This window comes from Monodon monoceros, unplaced genomic scaffold, assembly GCF_005190385.1.
Source record: "Monodon monoceros isolate NGI ecotype Baffin Bay Population unplaced genomic scaffold, NGI_Narwhal_1 Super_Scaffold_3, whole genome shotgun sequence".
Lineage (NCBI taxonomy): Eukaryota > Metazoa > Chordata > Mammalia > Artiodactyla > Monodontidae > Monodon > Monodon monoceros.
The window spans coordinates 62,426,981-62,449,890 of record NW_021703780.1 but is presented as its reverse complement, the minus strand read 5'-3'; the positions used below and the strand labels follow the sequence as shown (position 1 = coordinate 62,449,890).

The 22,910-nt window shown below is 42.4% G+C and overlaps 1 protein-coding gene across 2 annotated transcripts in view; it reads left to right on the top strand.

Annotated features, from left to right (window-relative positions):
• The window catches only part of KIF9 (kinesin family member 9), a 48,001-nt gene extending 34,874 nt beyond the window's left edge, over positions 1–13,127 (top strand). Inside the window, exons 18-21 of one of the 2 annotated variants that reach the window (XM_029242286.1) lie at positions 2,823–2,999; positions 3,428–3,543; positions 3,956–4,060; positions 12,417–13,127. In XM_029242286.1, the coding sequence (XP_029098119.1) occupies positions 2,823–2,999; positions 3,428–3,543; positions 3,956–4,060; positions 12,417–12,467 (449 nt within the window). In that variant the 3' untranslated portion in view covers positions 12,468–13,127. Of the gene's footprint in view, positions 1–2,822; positions 3,000–3,427; positions 3,544–3,955; positions 5,098–12,416 lie in introns of those variants that run through there. The other variant, XM_029242285.1, reaches the window with a different exon arrangement.
• Positions 13,128–22,910: the final 9,783 nt, after the last annotated feature.

Here is a 22,910-nt window from a genome sequence, read left to right as displayed (position 1 = left end):
TGTCAGCTAGCTTCTGCCTGCAAGTCCCCTTTCTTGCATTATCTCAGATCTAAGTGCTGGACCTTCCATCTGATATGTGCTTCTGCCCATGGAGGGACAGAATGTTGGTCTTGTAGACACTTCCCCAGGGAGATGGGTGGCTGGCGACCGCCACAAGGCCCATGGGTCCTGGTGTTGTCTCCTCACTGACCACAGTGGTCTGATTGGGGTAGGGGTGCTGGTCAAGACATGAGAAACTGAGGAGGGAATGAGAATGTGGATACCAGGGGCCAAGTGATTCACTGTCACTAAGACCATTCCTCATGCCAACCCCGCAACAAACTGGCCTAGCAAAGTCTTGTCTCTTAAGGCAGGTGGTGTGGGAAGCCCTCAGGCTCAACGAGCAGGGACCCCTGTGTGGGGAGTGGGGAGAGTGCTCCCCTGGTTGCCCTGACCTGGTGCCCTTGTCCCAGTGGCAGACACTGCCCATACCTTCAATGGGCACCAAGAACCCTCAAGCTTGAGTAAGAGGAGGACTCATTTGGAAGGGCTGGTCAAGTACAGATTCCTAGGCTGCAATCAGTGGCTCTGACTCAGGAAATCTGGAGCAGGGCCCAGAACCTGCATTTTAATGAGTAACCATCCCAACACTGAGGCTGGTGGTTCAGAGGCCACACTCTTGTTCACAGGCAGGGCACACCACCAGTTACTGGGCTTTCCCTTGCTAAATCGCAACCCTATGCTAGGCCGGCCTTCTTGAATGATCTCACTGATCACCTGGGCATCTCCAGGTGGCACTTGGTTTTCTGCAGGTCAGGGGGATCATCTCACTCACAGAGGTTGCATTTTACTCACTTATTTCTCAGAGGGCAACTTTATTTCCAAATTCTTGGGGCTACTTTGCTCATACCCTATGGACCAAGCATTAACACATTGTACCAGAGGGCAAAGCCCTCCATGGGTTTGGGAAGTAGGGGAAGGTGGGTGATGATGGCTCCAGACATGCCCCCACCCAGAACCTCTAGAGTGAAGGCCTTGAAGGACGAACAAGCACTTCTTTGTGCCTTCTACTTACACCTTTTTTTTTTAAAAATATTTATTTATTTGGTCACACCAGTTTTTAGCTGTGGCAGGTGGGCTCCTTAGTTGCAGCTCCAGGGCTCCTTAGTTGTGGCACGTGGGCTCCTTAGTTGTGGCATGCGAACTCTTAGTTGCAGCATGCATTTGGGATCTAGTTCCCTGACCAGGGATGGAACCCGGGTCCCCTGCATTGGGAGCATGGAGTCTTAACCACTGTGCCACCAGGGAAGTCCCCCCACACCTCCTTTGAATATGCAACCCCTTATTATATATTTACATATTTTAAATAATATATATGCATGCTATGCTGATATATCACTTACTCCTCAATATACCTGAAAATGGACATTTTTAAAGGATGGGTTGAAGAAGAAATAAACAATATTTTAAAATATTTAAACTTTTATCAGTATCAAAAAACATTTTTGCTCTTTCCCCCCGAAAGCAGCTGTTTTCCCATTGGTTGTTAAAATAGCAAGTAAAATACCTTTATCTTAAGGGAACAGATCGAGTAAATTCATTTTTAAAAATATTTTCTAGGTACCTTGACTGACAGCCACTTATCAGCCCAGAACAGTCACTGAATTTGAGACATTAATTAGTCTTTTGTGGAAAAAAAAGGAAAATCATCTTAAGTTCAGCTCTCATAAGTGTTTTCTGTGGAGATAATCAGAGAACCTCTGGGTAGAACAAAAGATGTTGTCACTCCCCATGTCAACAGAGTACTGTAAAGACTCTACTCTGTGACTGACGGATTTGTCTGTATCAAAGTGACCACATCAGGCCCACAGCATGCAAACCAGGTTGCTCTGCACTGAAGGTGAGGGCTACCCTGGACACCACTCCCCCCCCACCCCACTGCAAACACCTTGAATTGGAACCCTTGCCTCTCCATGAATGGTGTCAGTGACACTTAATGTGCCTCACTTCTCCCCTGTAAACATCAGCGGAAGTGCTAATGCTTTCCTCCGGTACCTGGGGACTGCCTCGTGCACCCTGGCCACACACCTCAGTCATAAACAGGACTCACTCTCCAAGGGTCCTCGGGCTGGGTGTTGACATGACGCCTTTGCTGAACTTTCAAGGTGCTGTGAGCAGTAGACAGCCAGGCGAGTGGCTCCACAGATATCGTTATTTTGTCTTAACCTAACAACCTTTATCAAACTGACAGACCTGAAAAGGTCCATACCAAGAGACAGTGAGTAGAGGAGATGACTAATAGCACAACTGACCCCTCTCCTCCTGGAGCCCTCTGACAGCCATCCGACAAGATGTCTGATGTTCTCTGACAAGAAGGTAGCTGGCGAATGCTGAAATCGTCAAGAAGACAATTTGAAATGTGGGTTTACATCTACTGTTATTAATAAGGAACCCTGCCCAACTGCCTTGTGGTACTAGCCAGTGGCAGCAGCTTGTTTACATAATTTATAAAAAAGGTAAACACCTGTATAATAGAGGTATTTACTGGATATCTTTGGCTAGTGGGGTTTAAGATCAAAATAATCGTGGAACGTGGGCCATCTCTACCCTTTCCTCTGCCTACCCCTCCTGTTTGTCCTAAAAATGCCAGTGTGGTCCTCTGACCTGAGCCCCCTCTCCCTGTGAGACATATCCTAGTAGTCTGGCCTTCTCATGCCTTGTCCACCTCCATGCTGCACCCCAGCCCTTCCCAGGTCCTGACTTCATGCTTTGCCAGCACTCTCCCCTCTTTCTGACCACCTCAGGTGGGCACCTCATTCCCTACCTCCTCCTTCCCCCTGCAGGCGAGTATGAGAACAAGGGGCTGATGATCATTGATGAGGAGGAATTCCTGCTGATCTTGAAGCTTAAAGACCTCAAGAAGCAGTACCGGACAGAGTATCAGGACCTACAGGACCTCAGGGCTGAGATCCAGTACTGCCAGCACCTGGTGGATCAGTGTCGACATCGCCTGCTCATGGGTGTGCCATTTGGGAAGGTTGGCTGGCCACCTGGGGTTCCAGGAGGCACAGGGCAGGGCTACCGTCTGAGTTCTAGAAGTGGCTTCAGAACTTTTCTCTGGCAGAGGCAGGGGCTGGACAGGACTGTTTTTTGGCTATGCCCTGGGCCATGCGGGATCCTAGTTCCCCTAGTTCCCGCTGCAGGGATCAAAGCCTGCAGTGGAGTCTTAACCACTGGACTGCCAGGGAAGTCCCTGGACGGGGCTTTAGATGTGTGTTTCCAGGATTCTGAGGGCAGGAGATGGAGATGGGAAAGGGTGAGGCCCTGGAGCAGGAAGTGAAGAGAGGGTGAGCTGTGACAAGCACAAGACAGACAGACACACACAGCCTTGACCTGCTTCCTCAGGGACTCCCCACCCTCACAGTGCCATCTCCCTGTCTCCCTGCAGAATTTGACATCTGGTACAATGAGTCCTTCTTTGTCCCTGAGGACCTGCAGGCGGCACTGAAGCCAGGTGGCAGCATCCGGCCAGGCATGATGCCTCTCAGCAGGATTGTGTCTCTGGTGAGTGGCACAGGGCAGGGGTGGGGATGGTGACGAGCACAGGGCAGTGGGCAGTGCCCCTTGTTCTCTGTTCTCTCCACAAGCTTGGCAGTGTAGCGGCTGCTCCCAGCCTCTCCTACAGCTGGCCCAGGCAGGTGGGCAGGTACAGGTCTCTCCCCTGTTATCAAGGATGAGGACACAGAAACCACCACATGCTGCTGCACCCCTTCTTGAGTGGCTCATCTTGCCCTGGTGGCGGTTACAGGGTGTCCGCGATGACACTGGAAAACATGAGGCTGGGGGATTGTGAGCTATCCTGGGTGGAGGTCTGCGGACCCAGCGAGAGGCTGCCCTAATGCCCACCACAGGCCCTGTCAGAGTGGACCCTGACAACGCCAGGCTAAGGGACTGTGCTGTGTTGGGACTCTTGTAGGGAGAAGATGACCAGGACAGGTTCAGCCGGCTGCAGCAGACGATGCTGCCAGAGGGCCCTGATTCTGTCTCCTTCTACAATGCCAAAGTCAAGACAGAACAGAAGGTAACTTGGGGGATTCATGTCTCCAGGAAGGCAAGGCCTCAGGGACCTCATTACTAGGACACCCAGGATTACACTCCCCACTGTAGAGAGGCAGAGGAGGAATACGCCAGCCCAGGGAAATCCAGAGTCACCCAGAGTCAGTGGGTATCTTCTGCCAACTCCAGAGCCCTGGGGCTGGGCCGGAACCAATAGGGGTCCCACAGACTTTGGCCAGGCCTGGACATGGCTGGTGAGTGCTAAGACAGCCCATGTGTGAATAACATGCCAGGACAGGGCCTGGGGCTCCCCTGAGGCCACTTCCTTTTGGGGAGAACCTCTCCTGTGGAGGCCACTGTGCACAGGTGGCAGGGGACCAGAGGACCACAGGCAGCCAAGGCAAAGCTAGACATGGCCTGGTACTCTCCTCACTGAGCGGGCTGGAACAAAGGGTCTCCGCTCTGCTGAGGCTCAGCCTGGAGCCAGAACACAGGAGGCCTGTATACTGTGTGCTCTTCTGTGCCCAGAGGCAGTTCTTATACGGCAGGTGGCAGCTGCACATGGGGTGACTGCCCAAGTGAGCTCATTGTTTTAAAAATATTTTTGTGGTACTCATTTACATTTTCAATAGGATGATACAATTGAAGCATTAAAAAGCATGAAAATACTAATACCCAGTCCCCCATCAGTCCAGCTCCCACCAGTCCCCTCTGACAAGGAACCGCTGTCACTTATTTCTAGTGTTCCTCCTGCACATTGTTCTGTGTCTCGCTTTTTCCGCCTAACAGTCTATCCTGAAGATCGTCCCCTTTTAACCTGTTGGTGCTGCTGTGTTCTTTTTCACAGCTGCATAGTAGTACTCCGTTGCAAGGATCTATCAGAATTCATTTAATGCATCTCATATTGAGGGATTTTAGGAGGTTCCATTTCTTTACTATGACAAACATTGCTGTGATAATTAACCTTGTACAAATGTGAATTCACACAGGAGTGAAAGGCAAGTTTGTAGGAGTGAATTTCTTGGCCAGAAGGACATTTGTACTTTTGATAGATGGTGCCGAATTGCCTGCCTAGAGCTGAATCCATCACCCACCCCCCACCCCCCAGCAGCATACACAGGATGCTAGTTCCCCACAGGCTCCCCGCAAGATGCAGTATCCTGCTTTTTGGGTTTTTCCAATCTGAAAGGTGAAAAATGGTCTCTCAGTCTAGCCTTGATTTGTATTTCTCTTATTATCAGTAAAGTCAAGCTTCTTTTCATATGTTTAAGGGTCATTTTAATTTCTTTTCCTATAAACTGCCTGTTGATATTTTTGCCCATTTTTCTATTGGTTGTTGGTCTTTTTCTTACTAATTTATAGGAATTCTTGATACATTGGGGAGATTAGCTCTTTATGATATGAGTTGCAAATATTTCCCCCTATTTGTCTTTGGCTTTACTTATGGTTTTTTTGTAGTTGTTTTGCTGATTTTTATGAAATCAAGTGTATCAGTCTTCTCTTTCTTGGCTTCTGGATTTTGTGTTATAGTTAGAAAGCCCTTCTCCTGATTGAGTTCATTCTTTACATTTATAGTTAAACTGATACCTTCACTGACCTTTGATGGCTGTGAGGAGCTAAAGTCCACTCAAAGAAGCTTGAGTGAAGGGGTTTGTTAACACAGATTCTGAAGGTTCCATAGTAGCACCTCTCACCCTGTGCTGTGTACATACATCACCAGGAGTCTTGTTAGAATGCAGCTTCTGATGCAGCAGGTCCAGGGTGAATCTGAGAGTCTGCACTTTTAATAAGTACCCATATGGTGTTCATGCAGCTAGTCCAAGACCACACTTTGATTAGCAGGCCATAGAACTCACCTGTAGGAAGCAGGGCCCAGGCTCCTCTCCCTCCAGGCCTTTCTCCTTCCAGATCTGACCTTAGCTTCTCCCTGAGGTTTGATCCTTCATCTATCTGTTCTCCCCTCCCCACCTCTCAATTTCTAGCTCCAGCCTTGGCCCTGGCATGCCCTTATTTTCTAAGACTTCACAGCCCCAGTGCCCAATATCACCTGACTACTTACTTTGAGCCTCTCTGGAGGGAGAAGCCTAACTGACTCTTCTTGGGTTAAGTGTGCATTCTTGGTTCAATCAGCTGTGGCTTGGGGCAGGGTCACCTGCCCATCCCAGTTGCCTGGGCCCACTCCTTCAGCAGGAGAGAGGATGGCTTTATCCAGGTATCCATTTAGCCTTATGCTGTGAGCATCAAGCTTTATTAACTCTGGCCCCTGAAGGGAAACCCAGATCAGCCCTGGATCAAGGAAGTCCAGACCTGTAGGAGGGCAGGGCTCTATGGGAGAAAATGGAGTGGGGTCAAGTAGGCATAGGCAGCCCAGCCTTGGACATTGTTTGACTGTGACCACTATGCAGGAGCTTCCTTGTCTGACCACAGAGAGGCCTACCCCTTCTGGGCTCAGAGGAGGGGGCATATGATGTGAGGCAGGGGTCCAACTTTATTCTTTTCCATGTGGATATCCAGTTTTCCCAGTACCAATTGTTGAAAAATTGATTCTTTCTCCGTTGAATTGTCTGGCACCCTTGTTGAAATTCAATTGACCATAAATATGATTGAACTTAAGCACTAAGAGTCCTGAATGTATAAGCTGAAATTACTTTCCTCCTGAAAGAGTTTGCACCTGCTTTTGCCATGCGGCATTACCAACCCAGGACCATTTTAAACTCCTTTAAGAATTCCAGCCTGATAAGGGATTAATATCCAGAATATACAGAGAATTCCTAAAACTCAACAACCAGAAAACAAAATCCAATTCAAAAATGGGCAAAGGATTTGAATAGACATTTCTCCAAAGAAGATATACAGATGGACAGTAAACACATGAAAAGAGGCTCAACATTACTAATCATAGAGAAATGCAAATCAAAACGACAATGAGATACCACCTTACACGCATTAGGATGGCTACTAATAAAAAAAAAAAAAGAAAATAACAAGTGTTGGCAAGGATGTGGAGTAACTGGAACCCTCGTGTGCTGTTGGTGGGAATGTAAAATGGTACAGCCACTATGCGAAATAAAGCAGTCACAGAAAGACAAATAACTGTATGGTTCCACTTACATGAGGTACTTAGAGTAGTCAGAAATCATAAAGATAGACTATACATAGAAAATCCTGAAGGTGCTACCAGAAAACTACTAGAGTTCATCAATGAATCTGGTAAAGTTGCAGGATACAAAATTAATACACAGAAATCTGTTGCATTTCTATACAGTAACAACAAAAGATCAGAAAGAGTAATTAAGGAACCAATCCCATTTACCATTGCAACAAAAAGAATAAAATACCTAGGAATAAACCTACCTAAGGAGGCAAAAGACCTGTACTCAGAAAATGATACGATACTGATGAAAAAATCAAACATGACACAAACAGATGGAGGGATATACCATGTTCTTGGATTGGAAGAGTCAATATTGTGAAAATAATTATACTACCCAAAGCATTCTACAGATTCAGTGCAATCCCTGTTGAATTACCAATGGCATTTTTCACAGAATTAGAACAAAAAATTTTACCGTTTGTATGGAAACACAAAAAACCCCGAATAGCCAAAGCAGTCTTGAGAAAGAAAAACGGAGCTGGAGGAATCAGGCTGCCTGACTTTAGACTATACTACAAAGCTACAGTAATCAAGACAGTATGGTACTGGCACAAAAACAGAAATATAGATCAATGGAACAGGATAGAAAGCCCAGAGATATACCCACGCACATATGGTCACCTTATCTTTGATAAAGGAGGCAGGAATATACAGTGGAGAATAGACAGCCTCTTCAATAAGTGGTGCTGGGAAAACTGGACAGGTACATGTAAAAGTATGAAATTAGAACACTCCCTAACACCATACACAAAAATAAACTCAAAATGGATTAAAGAACTAAATGTAAGGCCAGACACTATCAAACTCTTAGAGGAAAACATACGCAGAACACTCTATGACACAAATCACAGCAAGATCCTTTTTGACCCAACTCCTAGAGAAATGGAAATAAAAACAAAAATAAACAAATGGGATCTAATGAAGCTTAAAAGCTTTTGCACAGCAAAGGAAACCATAAACAAGACCAAAAGACAACCCTCAGAATGGGAGACAATATTTGCAAATGAAGCAACTGACAAAGGATTAATCTCCAAGATTTACAAGCAGCTCATGCAGCTCAATAACAAAAAAACAAACAACCCAATACAAAAATGGGCAGAAGACCTAAATAGACATTTCTCCAAAGAAGATATACAGATTGCCAACAAACACATGAAAGAATGCTCAACATCATTAATCATTAGAGAAATGCAAATCAAAACTACAATGAGATATCATCTCACACCAGTCAGAATGGCCATCATCAAAAAATTTAGACACAATAAATGCTGGAGAGGGTGTGGAGAAAAGGGAACCCTCTTGCACTGTTGGTGGGAATGTAAATTGATACAGCCACTATGGAGAACAGTATGGAGGATCCTTAAAAAACTAAAAATAGAGCTACCATACGATCCAGCAATCCCACTACTGGGCATATACCCTGAGAAAACCATAATTCAAAAAGAGTCATGTACCAAAATGTTCATTGCAGCTCTATTTACAATAGCCAGGACATGGAAGCAACCTATGTGTCCATCATCACATGAATGGATAAAGAAGATGTGGCATATATATACAATGGAATATTACTCAGCCATAAAAAGAAACGAAATTGAGATATTTGTAGTGAGGTGGATGGACCTAGAGTCTGTCATACAGAGTGAAGTAAGTCAGAAAGAGAAAACCAAATACCGTATGCTAACACATTTATATGGAATCTAAGAAAAAAAAAAAAGGTCGTGAAGAAGCTAGGAGTAAGATGGGAATAAAGACACAGACCTACTAGAGAATGGACTTGAGGATATGCAGGGGGAAGGGTAAGCTGTGACAAAGTGAGAGAGTGGCATGGACATATATACACTACCAAACGTAAAATAGATAGCTAGTGGGAAGCAGCCGCATAGCACAGGGAGATCAGCTCGGTGGTTTGTGACCACCTAGAGGAGTGGGATAGGGAGGGTGGGGGGGAGGGAGACGCAAGAGGGAAGAGATATGGGAACATATGTATATGTATAACTGATTCACTTTGTTATGAAGCAGAAACTAACACACCATTGTAAAGCAATCATACTGCAATAAAGATGTTTAAAAAAATGAAAAAAAACAGTATGGTACTGGCACAAAAACAGAATATAGATCATTGGAACAGAATAGAAAGTCCAGAGATAAACTCACGCACCTATGGTCACCTAATCTATGACAAAGGAGACAAGAATATACAATGAAGAAAATAACAGCCTCTTCAATAAGTGGTGCCGGGAAAACTGTACAGCTACATGTAAAAGAATGAAATTAGAACACTCCCTAACACCATACACAAAAATAAACTCAAAATGGATTGGAGACCTAAATGTAAGGCTGGACACTATAAAACTCTTAGAGGAAAACATAGGAAGAGCACTCTTTGACATAAATTGCAGCAAGATCTTTTTTGACCCACCTCCTAGAGTAATGAAAATAAACACAAAAATAGACAAATGGGATCTAATTAAACTTAAAAGCTTTTGCACAGAAACGGAAACCATAAACAAAGCAAAAAGACAACCCTCAGAATGGGAGAAAATATTTGCAAGTCAAGCAACCAACAAGGGATTAATCTCCAAAATACACAACCAGCTCATGCAGCTCAATATCAGAAAAACAGACAACCCAATACAAAAATGGGCAGAAGATCTAAATAGACGTTTCTCCAAAGAAGACATACAGATGGCCAAAAAGACCATGAAAAGATGCTCAACATAACTAATTATTAGAGAAATGCAAATCAAAACCTCAATGAGGGGACTCCCGTGGCGCTGGTTAAGACTCCCTGCTTCCAACACAGGGGATGCAGGTTCGATCCTTGGCCAGGGAACTAAGATCCCACATGCTGCACTGCTTGGGCAAAATAACTAAATAAAACAAACAAACAAACAAAAACTATCAGTACAATGAGGTATCCCCTCACACTGGTGAGAATGGCGATGATCAGAAAGTCCACAAACAAAATGCTGAACTCATAGAAACAGAGATTAGAATGGTGGTTACCAGGGGCTGGGGGTGGGGGTGGGGAATGGGGAGATGTTGGTCAAAGGACACAAACTTCCAGTTATAAGATGAATAAGTTCTGGGGGTCTAATGTATAGCATGGTAATTATAGTTAATAATGCTGTAGTATATACTTGAAAGTTGCTATGAGAGTAGATCTTAAATGTTCTCACCACAGAAAAGAAATAGTACTTATATGATATAATGGAGGTGTTAGCTAATGCTATGGTTGCAGTCACTCTACAATATATAAGTGTGTCAAATCAACACACCGTACACCTTAAACTTATGCAATATTATATGGCAATTACATCTCAATAAATCTGGGGGGAAAAAATGTCCACAAAAAATAAATGCTGGTGGACATATACATACTACCAAATGTAAAACAGATAGCTAGTGGGAAGCAGCTGCATAGCACAGGGAGATCAGCTCGGTGCTTTGTGACCACCTAGAGGGGTGGGATAGGGAATGGGAGGGAAATGCAAGAGGGAGGAGATATGGGGATATATGTATATGTATAGCTGATTCACTTTGTCATAAAGCAGAAACTAACACACCAAAAAATATAAATAAATAAAAATGAATAAATAAATGCTGGAGAGGGTGTGGAGAAATCGGAACCCTCCTACACTGTTGGTGGGAATGTAAATTGGTACAACCACTATACAGAACAGTATGGTGGTTCCTTAAAAAACTAAAAATAGAACTACTATATGACCCAGCAATCCCACTCCTGGGCGTATACCCAGAGAAAACCAAAATCCGAAAAGATACATGCACCTCAATGTTCATTGTAGCACTATTTACAATAGCCAAGATATGGAAGCAACCTAAATGTACATTGACAGAGGAATGGATAAAGATGTGGTACATATATACAATGGAATATTACTCAGCCATAAAAAAGAATGAAATAATGCCATTTGCAGCAACATGGTGTGACCTAGAGATGATCATACTAAGTGAAGTAAGTCAGACAGAGAAAGACAAATATCATATGATGTCACTCATATGTGGAATCTAATTTTTTAAAATGATACAAATGAACTTATTTACAAAATAGAAACAGACTTACAGATATTGAAAACAAACTTATGGTTACCAAAGGGGAAATGTGGCAGGGAGGGATAAATAAGGAGCTTGGGATTAACAGACAACACACTACGATATATAAGATAGATAACTAACAGAGACCTACTATATAGCACAGGGAACTCTACTCAATATTCTGGGACAACCTATATTCTGGGATAACCTATATGTGAAAAGAATCTAAAAAAGAATGAATATATGTATATGTATAATTGAATCACTTTGCTGTACACCTGAAACTAACACAACATTGTAAATCAACTACAGTCCAATAAAACTTAAAAAAAATAATTTAAAAATTAAATGACTGACTTGAAAAAATCATAAAGATTGAAAGTATAGTGGTGATTTTCAGGGTCTGCGGGGAGAGGGGAATGGGGAGTTATTGTTCGAAGCATATGGAATTTCAGTTTGGGATGATGAAAAGAGTTATGGAGATAGATGGTAGTGATGGTTGCACAACATTATCAATGTATTTAATATCACTAAACTGTACACTTAAACACAGTTAAGATGGAAATTTGTATGTTGTGTGTATTTTACCACAATAAAAAATTCCAGCTTCATGTGGGAGCTTCAGTTTCAGTTCAGATTCACCATGTGGGGAATCTAGGATTCACCTCCAAATTCCATGTTGGTTTTAGCATTTGCTTGCTCACTGCCCTGCCCACTGATTCTGTTTCAGCTTACTTTTTCCACATGCTTTCCAAGAGGCTAGCAGTTCATTAAAAGGGTAGGATTCACGAACATCTAGTTGATTTGCAGAGGGAAGGCCCTTTGGAATACGTGGGCCCCCACCCCTCTGGAGAGAGAGCCCTTTTCTTTTCTTTTCTATTTTTGAACCTACTTCTTGTCAGAAACTTTCAAGTGGGCCCTTGAAACATGCCTGTCTCCTTTTAAACATTTAAAAACAGTTTTACACACTTTCTTTAGGATGAAAGAATGAGAGGGATTGAATGGAACATTATTTCTCACAGAACTGGGGCTAGTCAAAGGGAATCCTTGTCCTCAAACAGTGATATTTGCAGAAGAATGATGGGATGGATATAAGTGGTGTGGCTTCTGAGTCCTTGTTAGGTCCGCATGTCCTAATCAACTTCTGTTTTCTCCCCTTTTCTGTGTCTAGCACAATTATTTGAAAACCATGATGGGCCTCCAGCAGACACATAGAAAATAGGGACTCACTGCCAGTGCGTTGAAGGACGAAACCCCCAGCTACTCCTGTCTGTTCTAGAGGCACTGCCAAAGCACCTGCCCAGACTCCAAATCCCTCTGCTCCAAGGCTGGGTGCAGCCCAGAGAACACACAATGGCCTACCTGCCAGGAGGAACAGCCTTCAAAGGACACCTTTGAATATCTTCACAGAACACTTTTGGTTTCGATTCACTGTCTTATATGCAGGGACAGGATAAAATAACTTTCTAGTTCGGCTTTCAGTGCTCATCCAAGAACTTTATTTTATTTCCTATCTGGGAGGATGTCTTCCCTATGTACAGGTGGGGTCCTAACTGAGTCTCCAGTAAGAAAGTGAAGAAGTAGCTCAGCCAGTCTCCCTCTGGCAGGCCTTTGTCCCACTGGTCAGCCTCTTTCCTTTCCTGGATGGCCATCCTGGGGATGAGCTGGGTCCGAGGAGCCCTGGTTCTCATGGGTGAGACTGTAGATTCTCGCAGGGAATCCTCTCTGTGTTCCTGAGCCAGTGAAGGCAGGAGGTGCTTCTTCTTCAGCAACCAGGAGAGGATGGGGTGTAGGTGGAAATGACTGAAAGGCAGATTTTTACCTCAAAATAAGAAGAGGCTTAAAATGAGATCATTCCTACCGTGAAGTTAGCAGTGAGAACCCCAAGGTGGGAGGCTGTCTGGCAAGGAGATTGCAGAACCTGCACTAGCTGGAAGGTTGAACTAAATGGCATCTTTCCAATCAAAGACCCTATGGTTCTGTTCTTCAGCCCATCAATGAGCAGCCAGATGGGGGTTTTGTTGAAGAGAGAAAGCTGAAGGCTTTCCTTAAGGTCTCTGCCCTCTCTCCTATCCACCCCCTTTCTCCTTCACTGACTGGCAGATACACAACGGTCCTGAAACAGCTTTCAGAGACTCCTTCTATGCCAAGGCTTCCCGGAGCAGCTTTGAAGTCCCCTGACTTCATTCCCTTGGATGACACACGGGGGGCTGTCACTGATCAGCACTTATGGTGTACACACAGCCTTGTTGGTCAGTCCTCACATTTCCTTTAAATGTGGCCAAACAGGCAGATATGTCCAGGCTCTGCTCATCATCCCAGCTGATGAGTTGGAGGCCCTAGAGAGTTCAGATTCTTTCCCTTCTTGGCTGCCCTTGCCCTTACCAGCACTTGTTTGGGGTTCCTGCGTCTTTGGAGCAGCTCAGGAAATAGAACATAGTAAACAGGAGTACATCATCCTGCTGGAGCCACAGGAAGCAGCCATTTGTGGTATAACCAGTCCTCCTTCCCTTCATTCCCTGTCACTGGCTAGAATGGCATGTGGCATGCTGGTCATCCCTGCACAGAATTCCTGGACAGCCAGTCCTGGGGCCTGCAGGCCAGGGCAGGCTGGGCCTCTGTCATGGCAGTTGGTCCCATGTGTCTCTAGCTCATTTGTCACCACATACGCCTCGGTCAGTTCTGGCACAAACTGAAACAAGTAATCGTCAGCGTGGGCCGAGCCACAGGAATAAGCCAAACGGTGCTCTGTAGATCACCCTCCATGCAAACTCCTCACAGGAGCAGATGCTTCCAACATGACAGGGAGCTAGGGGGCATGATATCCACTCAAATATGCCTGTTGTTCTAGAAAATAGTTCCTGCTGAGCTAAACTGACCATCACAATCACCCCTAAAGGGACTTCCAATTCCATCAATGTGACAGATAAGGTAACCTGAAAACACTGGCTACAAACAGAGATACTGTCTAAAGTATAACATTCTTTTAAATGCAAAGCTAAATTTGCAGGAAAGAAAGGAAACTGCCAGGAGCTGGAGAATTGAAAACCAGAGTGGTCAGTGTGTGAACCGGCTATGGCTGGTAGAAGGTGTGTGAGTGGATGGTTGCTCTTGAGTGTTAATGCCCACATAAGTGTGAGAAATAAGACTATGGCCCATGCCTCATAGGAAGATGGAAATGGGACCCCTTGCATAAAGGTAGCACCTGATGAAGAGGTGAGCTAAAAAAATTTCCCCACTGACATGGAGAAATAACAAGGAAACTATCCCCAGGGATGAGGGAGAACAGGTCCTGTGAGAATTTGCAACCATGCACAGGTTTGGGATTCAAATTTACACTGTATGGTCCAGGAACCACCAGGCTGAAGAATTAGCATAAAAATTAGCCCAAGGCTTCAATAAAACTGGAGATCTAAATCTTTGTTTTTAGACAGAAAAAAAAATTTTTCCCAAGGTTGAAACACCTAGTAGAATTTTAAAATCTAGTGTTCAGGCCCTTTATCCAGCTACACAGCATTCCCACAAAGCCCTAGTAAACATGAGCTCCAAAGATTAAACACACACACAGACACACACATGCACATGCATGCACGTGTGCACATGTGGCATACATGGAAACAATGTATCATGATGGAGGCACAGTGTAAAGAGAATCAGTTTCAGAGTCATTAGAACTTCAGATAACAAATTACTGGATAAAGATTATACAATATATATGTTATGTTTTAAATAAAGACAAAGTATTTGTCAAACATATGATAAAGGCTATTAAAATAGAGTGCATATTTTTTTAAAAAGAATTTCTAGGAATGAAGAAAATGTAGTTCTAAAAGTTAAAATGACAGACTAGAAACAGTGAAAGAGAGAATTAATGACCTGGATGTCGGATCTGAAGAAACTGCTGGGACTTGTAGCGTAAAGGGAGGAAGAGAAAGAAAATTGAAAGCACGATGAGTCATGGTGGAGAGAATGAAAAGATTTAGGAAACATCTAATCACAGATCCAGAGGAGATAATAGGGAGATCACTCTCTTGGTGATCTCATCCAGCCTTGTGGCTTTAAACATCATCCATGTGCCAACTCTCAATTTTATATATCTAGCTTAGGCTGCTCTCCTGATCTCCAAAACTGTACAGGCATACCTTGGAGATACTGTGGGTTTGATTCCAGACCACTGCAATAAAGTGAATATCTCAATAAAGTGAGTCATATGAATTTTTTAGTTTCCCAGTGCATATAAAAGTTATGTTTACACTGTAGTCTGATAAGTGTATAATAGCATTATGTCTATCAAATGTACATACATTAAAAAATATTTTATTACTAAAAAGTGCAAACCATCATCTGAGCCTTCAGTGAGTTATAATCTTTCACAACAGTAACATCAAAGATCACTGATCACAGATCACCATAACAAGTATAATAATAACGAAAAATTTTTAAATATTGTGAGAATTACCAAAATGTGACACAGAGACGCAAGTTGAGCAAATGCTGTTAGAAAAATTACACCAATAGATTTGCTCAATGCAGCGTTGCCATAAATCTTTAATTTGTAAAAAGCTCAGTATCTGCAAAGTGCAAAAAGCAAAATGTAATAAAACAAGGTATACCTGTATAGCTAACTGCTAACTTGGCATCTCCACTTGAGTGTCTATTAAGATATTTACAAATCAGCATGTTTAAAACTAAATGCTCGGACTTCCCTGGTGGCACAGTGGTTAAGAATCCGCCTGCCAATGCAGGGGACGCAGGTTCGAGCCCTGGTCCAGGAAGATTCCACATGCTGTGGAGCAACTAAGCCCACGAGCCACAACTACTGAGCCTGCGCTCTAGAGCCCACAAGCTACAACTACTGAGCCCATGTGCCACAACTACTGAAGCCACGCACCTAGAGCCCATGCTCCGCAACAAGAGAAGCCACCGCAATGAGAAGCCCGCACACCGCAATGAAGAGAAGCCCCCGTTCGCTCCAGCTGGAGAAAAGCCCACATGCAGCTACGACCCAACACAGCCAAAATTAATAAATAAATTTATTTTTAAAAAAAACAAAAAAAACCCTAAATGCTCAAATGCCACCCCAAAACATGCTTCACCCACAGCCTTCTTTATCTCAGCCCTATTGCTCAGGCTAAAATCCTTAGTTTTGTATTTCACTCCTCTTACACCCCACATTGAATCTGTCAAGAAATTCAGTGGACTTTAACCTTTGAACTATATTAAAAATCTGATCATTTATCAGCTTGCAGGATCTCCGCAGTGAAAGCACATAGTCTTTAGCCACTGCACTGCCAGGGAATTCCCGGGAGTCTCACTCTGAACTTGACTGTTGATCAGTGGTTGCACTTTTCTGAGGCAATACGATATAGGGGTAGAACATGGGCGTAAACATCTTACTGGTGTGGGACCTTAGAACAAGTTGTCCAATTTCCCTGCCTTCCTTTCCTCATGTGTAAAACAACAATTAATTATCCTGGGGCTCTGTGAAATGAAATTAATGTATGTCTAGTGCACAGTAGGACCTCAACCAACTGAACCTGCCATGACAGTAACAATAACTATAATAATAATAAAGATATGAATGTGTTCAGCATTACATCTGATAGATGGTGAACAAACACACACGTGTGCGCACATACACACACACACACACACACACCAACCAATGTTAGGCTCCCTTTCCACTCCCCAAAATAGATTTTGGATTTGAAAAGGCAGCATTCTGACTGGCATTATCTTTCTCCAATTAATCCTGACTGATAGCTTTTTAAGACCAACCCAAAAGCTTACAGTAAAAGTAGCTGCTAAAAATATAGTGCCATCCTGAGCAGTGTTACTGGAGGTCAAGTGTCTGGGGTTAGGGAAGCAGCAGCCCCACTGCACACCACATCTGCCAGGCTGCACTTGGGACTTCATGTCAGGGACTGGAGGCAGTGTTATAAGTGAACAGACTCCCCTGGGGAGGGTGACCAGCATCATGAGTGGCTCTGAAAGTTCTGTCAAGCAAGGAATAATCATGGAAACCAGGGATATTCAATCTGAGAAGAGAAATCCAAATAGGACATATTCATATTCATATTCTGTCATTTCAGGAGACAAAAACGGAACGAGAATTTTCCAACCCAGAAATGGATTTTCTTAGTACAAACTGGGCTTCCAGTCCCTGGAGGATACAAGCAGTGTCTAGGCAGACCCAATCAAAGCCCTCAAACCAGGAAGAAAGGTCTTGAAGGCCTCGAGTTTTCTTCTAAATCTAGATTCTGTGATTCTATAAAAGCAGTTGTGGAAAAGTTACTTAACATATCAGTTGAAAATTATATCATATACAGAGATATTCACACATATATATGAATAAAAAAAGACTAAAATGTCAAAAGTGGTTATTTCTGGATGAAACTGGAAGTGATTTTTTCCCTTAAATTTTAAAATATTTTTAAATTTTTCTGTTAAATATAATTTGCTTTTCTTAACAAAAATAACATTTAATTTAGAAAGATATTTTTATATGAGCAGATGAAAGACATTTTTACCAGCTCAGCTTTCCAACAATAAAGGGAGAGGCACCCTATTTGCAGAAATGTATCAGCAATGGCTGGAAGAAAAAAGAGGGAGTATTGCATGCAGGGAAGAGGCTTACCTCAAAGGCCAGCCATGATTGTGTGATTTGATAACTAAAGGGCTTTTAAGAAACAAGTGGGATTTTCCTATTATACACCCCTTGAAGGAGAATCTGCTCTGTCCAGAAAAGCTGTAAAAAGCATTAGGATGCTAGAGTTGAGTGTGTGTGGAGTAGACAAGTATTGTTCTTTTATTATTATTATTTATTTATTTATTTTGGCTGCACCGGGTCTTAGTTGAGGCACGCGGGATCTTCATTGCAGCATGAGAGATCTTTTAGTTGCAGCATGTGGACTTCTTAGTTGCAGCATGCATGCAGGATCTAGTTCCATGACCAGGGATTGAACCCAGGCCCTCTGCATTGGGAGCATGGAGTCTTACCCACTGGACCACCAGGGTAGTCCCAAGTGGACAAGAATTGTTCTTAAATTTGGGAATGATGGCAAGGGCGGAGATGGCAAGGGTGGAAGAAACTGTCTTTGCTATAGGGCTGTGCCTGGCCTTCTCCTGCAGAAGGTGAGAGGGTCTGAAGGAGGAACTGGAAGGCTCCCAAAGACGCTGAGAGCATAGAGAATGTGGTCACATATGTGGCCAGGTACATGAAAATGGAACACAGGGTCTGAGAACCCCATGCCAAGTCCACATGCTACCACTCAGAGTCTGTGACCTTAGGTGCCACTTCTCTGAGGCTCAATCTCTGCATTTGTAAAATGGAGGCAGCAGCTGTTACTGCCCGCCCTACTACATGGATGCTAAAAGGACCAGGCAAGTTAATGTCTATGAAGACTTTGCAATTCATAAATGCCCATTATTTATTCCTGTTCACTATTATAACTTTTTTGAAAAATTCTCCTTTAACAACAGATAAATGGACATTCTTCTTCAGTGTTGCAGAATCAACTGGCTCATGTTTTCTGGAGGACAATTAGGTAGTCCATCTCCAGAGCCTTAAAAATGTATATTGGTACATACTTTTTACATTAGTACAAACTTCTTGGATAAAAATTTGGTGATACCTTTAACAATTTTAATTGTGTATAACAGAGGTATACCATAAACACATTTTGTTCAAATACAAATTTTAATTAGAATTATTTCAAAATTATTTCAAAATTATTATTATATAGTAATTATTATTTATTTTTATAAATAATTATAATTATTTTATTTTAGTACCCAAATTTTTTAAGTTTTACATTTTAATACTTATGGGCACCATAATTTCCAAGTAACATGGGCTGCTCGATTGTTACGTGTACTTCTGTGATACTAAACAGTCATTCATTTTCAGTATAGTCAGCAAAGGTGAGTGGAGGAGCCAGATTTATTTCCGTAGGTTCTGCAGTAAAGTGTTCAACTGACAGTGATGTTGTCATCAAGTTATTAAAGTTTCCTTCCTCTCTAATAGCGAGCTGACTGGGTAAAGATTTATCTCCTTCTTCTTCAATTCCTGGACTTGAGGCTAAGTTGATGATACAATTTCACTGAAGCAAACACACATACTGAAGAGTTTTGCTTTACTTGAAGAAAACACCTACTAAGTAGTAGATGTAACATTGCTACTTTCACTTACATATTTTTATTTCTAATAAATAGATTCCTTTGACTTTGGACCTAGAACTGTTGCTGTGGAGCAAGGTGACTTGCGTTTAAGGAAATAAAACTGTTTATGAATATCCATGTGATACTCAGCTTCCACTGCATACACACCAACTTCAGTATCTTCCCTGGAGTGAGAATATAGGAGAATCTTTAGAGTAGGGTTCATGGAAAGTATACTAGCACTCTCAAGGTTACTTCTATCGGGAAAAGACTCTCCAAAAGACCCCCTGAAAACCTGTTCAAGTTAAGTTAAATTTAATAAACTTACAGCATTAAAGAGAATGCCAAATTGACAAAGTCATAAACATTTCTCAGAAGGGGAAAGTCAGGGAAGGATGTTTACAGGGCTTTAGGGCCCAAACTGGGTAGTTTAAAGGAGGGTCTTGCAAAGCAGGAAACTGATCGAGATTAGGCAGAATTTATAACAATAATTTTGGATTGGTAGGCACAGTGAGGCAGCGGTCTTTAAGCAAGTGTCGATGAGTAAAATGCTAGTTTTGATAAGTAAGCTCTTTTTGTTAGTTCATAGTCTTCTAGGAGCAAGTATTTGTTGGAACAAATAGCTAAGTTATTTTTGCTTGTTCTCAGTATGTAATGACAGGAAAGTATGCCTGGACCCAGTACTTTTTTTAATCCAGAGAGAGGAAATAAAATTGGTTTCAGTTCTCTTTATCAGGTTCCTGCAAACTATTTTTATTGTAAGCAAAAACTGGTTGTTAGTAAGTCCTACTGTGTTGGTATTATTATTGAAAAATAGTGATAAGTCTTCTTGTTATAGTTGTACTTAAACACCTAATGGCTGCCATTTCAACTTGTATATGTGTGACAAGACAGTTCCCAAATCTCTGACAGGTCAGGTAATGTCTTTGCCTGAAGAAAAATGATGAAAGCAGCCCATTCTCTGTCTTTGACCAACACATCCTGCTGCACTAAAGGGACTGTCTGAAGAAACATCTGAAAGGTATAGACAAAGCACTGTATGCCTCTGATTCCAAAACCACTCACAAGCTTTACCATGTGTGTTCCATTGTCAAGGACACTCATGAAACATTTTCTTCATTGATTTTCCATCCTATAAATACTTACTTAACCAGATTAGCTCTGTTAGACCAGAAATCTCTTGATCATGGTATTAGTTTTCTATTGCTGCTGTAACAAATTACCACGAATTTAGTAGCTTAAAACAATACAAATTTATTATTTTATAGTTTGAAGTCTGATGTTGGGCTAAAATCAAGGTGACAATAGGGAAGAATCCATTTCCTTGCCTTTTCCAGTTTCTAGAAGCTGCCTACATTCCTTGGCTCATGGCCCCTTACCTCCATCTACAAAGCCATCTCTCTGACTGTTCTTCCATAGTCTGGTCTCCCTCTGACCCTTCCTTTCAGCTTCCTTCTTTCACTTTTAAGGACCTTCGTGATTATCTTGTACCCATCTGGATAATCCAGGATAATCTATTTTAAAATCAGTTGATTAGTAAACTTGATTCTGTCTGCACCTTTGATCCCCCTTGGCCATGTAACCTAACATATTCACTGTTTCAGGTATTAGAAATGGACATCTTGGACTTCCCTGGTGGCACAGTGGCTAAGAATCTGCCTGCCAACGCAGGGGACAGGGGTTCGAGCCCTGGTCCGGGAAGATCCCACATGCCGCAGAGCAACTAAGTTCGTGTGCCACAACTAATGAGCCTGTGCTATAGAGCCCACAAGCCACAACTACTGAAGCCCGAGCACCTAGAGCCCATGCTCTGCAACAAGAGAAGCCACCGCAATGATAACTCCTCGCACCGCAATGAAGAGTAGCCCCCCTCGCCACAACTAGAGAAAGCCAGTGCACAGCAATGAAGACCCAATGCAGCCAAAAATAAATAAGTAAAATAAATAAATAAATTAAATAAATTTAAAAAAAAGAGAGAAATGGACATCTTTGGGGGAGGGGCATTATTCTACCTACCACAGTCAATAAGCGAAGCAGGAGCTTGGTTGACTAGATGGACTTGTTGATGTCCAGGGCTACCATGTGATCACTGATGACGAGGTCAGGAAAGTCAGAAGTGATCACAAGATACGCATTTTGCTATTTGGCTAAAACCAAACGCAAATATCAAACTTTGGTAGAATACCAAGGCTGAGACTGAACTTCAGTATGTTCCTAACACATTTTGACCCAGAAATCCACTTCTAGAAATTTATCCTAAAGAATCACTCAAACAATGTGCAAAGTTATACAAACAAGAATATTTACTGCCACACAATTTATAAGAGAGAAAAGCTGTAAGCAACTTAAATGTCTGTCCACTGGGGAATGGCTTACAAAATATACCTTTATTCTGGAATACTCTGCAACTTAAAATGAGGTAAACTTATAGACTAGGAGGATGTTCATGATCTACTCTAGTTCTTATAAAAGAGCAAGCTGTGGAACAATATGCATAGTATGATACCATTTTACCTTTTATAAATGTGTGTCTGTGTGTGTGCACACATATGTGTGTGGACTTGCAGAGAAAAAAGGCTGAAAGTGTATACACCTATTAGCAATATAAACTTCTGTATTCTTTGAATTTTTACAGTGAGCATGCATCACTTTAGTTTATCCCTTGACCCAGAAATTCTAATTCTAGGAAATTTACTAATGAAAACATCGTGGTGATGAACAGAGATTTCTCTGCAAAGATATACACCACTGTTTATATAAGAGTGAACAATTGTTAGCACCCAAAATGAATAGGGAATTGATTAAATGAGTTGTACATTTATACTATGGAAGCGTATACAGCCATTAAAAATAAAGATAATTTACAAAACAGAAATAGACTCACAAACATAGAAAACAAACTTATGGTTACCAAAGGGGAAAGGCAGGGGAGGGATAAATTTGGAGTTTGGGATTAAAATATACACACCAGGAGGCTTCCGCAGTGGTTGAGAGTCCGCATGCCGATGCAGGGGACAGGGGTTCGTGCCCTAGTCTGGAAAGATCTCACATGCCGCGGAGCGGCTGGGCCCGTGAGCCATGGCCGCTGAGCCTACGCGTCCAGAGCCTGTGCTCCGCAACGGGAGGGGCCACAACAGTGAGAGGCCCGCGTACCGCCAAAAAAAAAAAAAAAAAAAAAAAAAAAAGAGTATAAAATATACACACCACTATATGTAAAATAGATAAAAAACAAGGACTGTATGGCACAGGGAACTATACTCAATATCTTGTAATAACCTATAATGAAAAAGAATCTAAAAAAGAATATATATATATACATATATATATGTGAATCACTTTGCTGTACACGTGAAACTAACACAACATTGTAAATCAATTATATTTCAAGAAAAATTAAAATAAATAAATAAGATCTCACACACATACACACACACAGTAAAGACTGACAAATATACTACTAAATAAAAATATTATAAAACATTATGTATAACATGTACCATTTCAT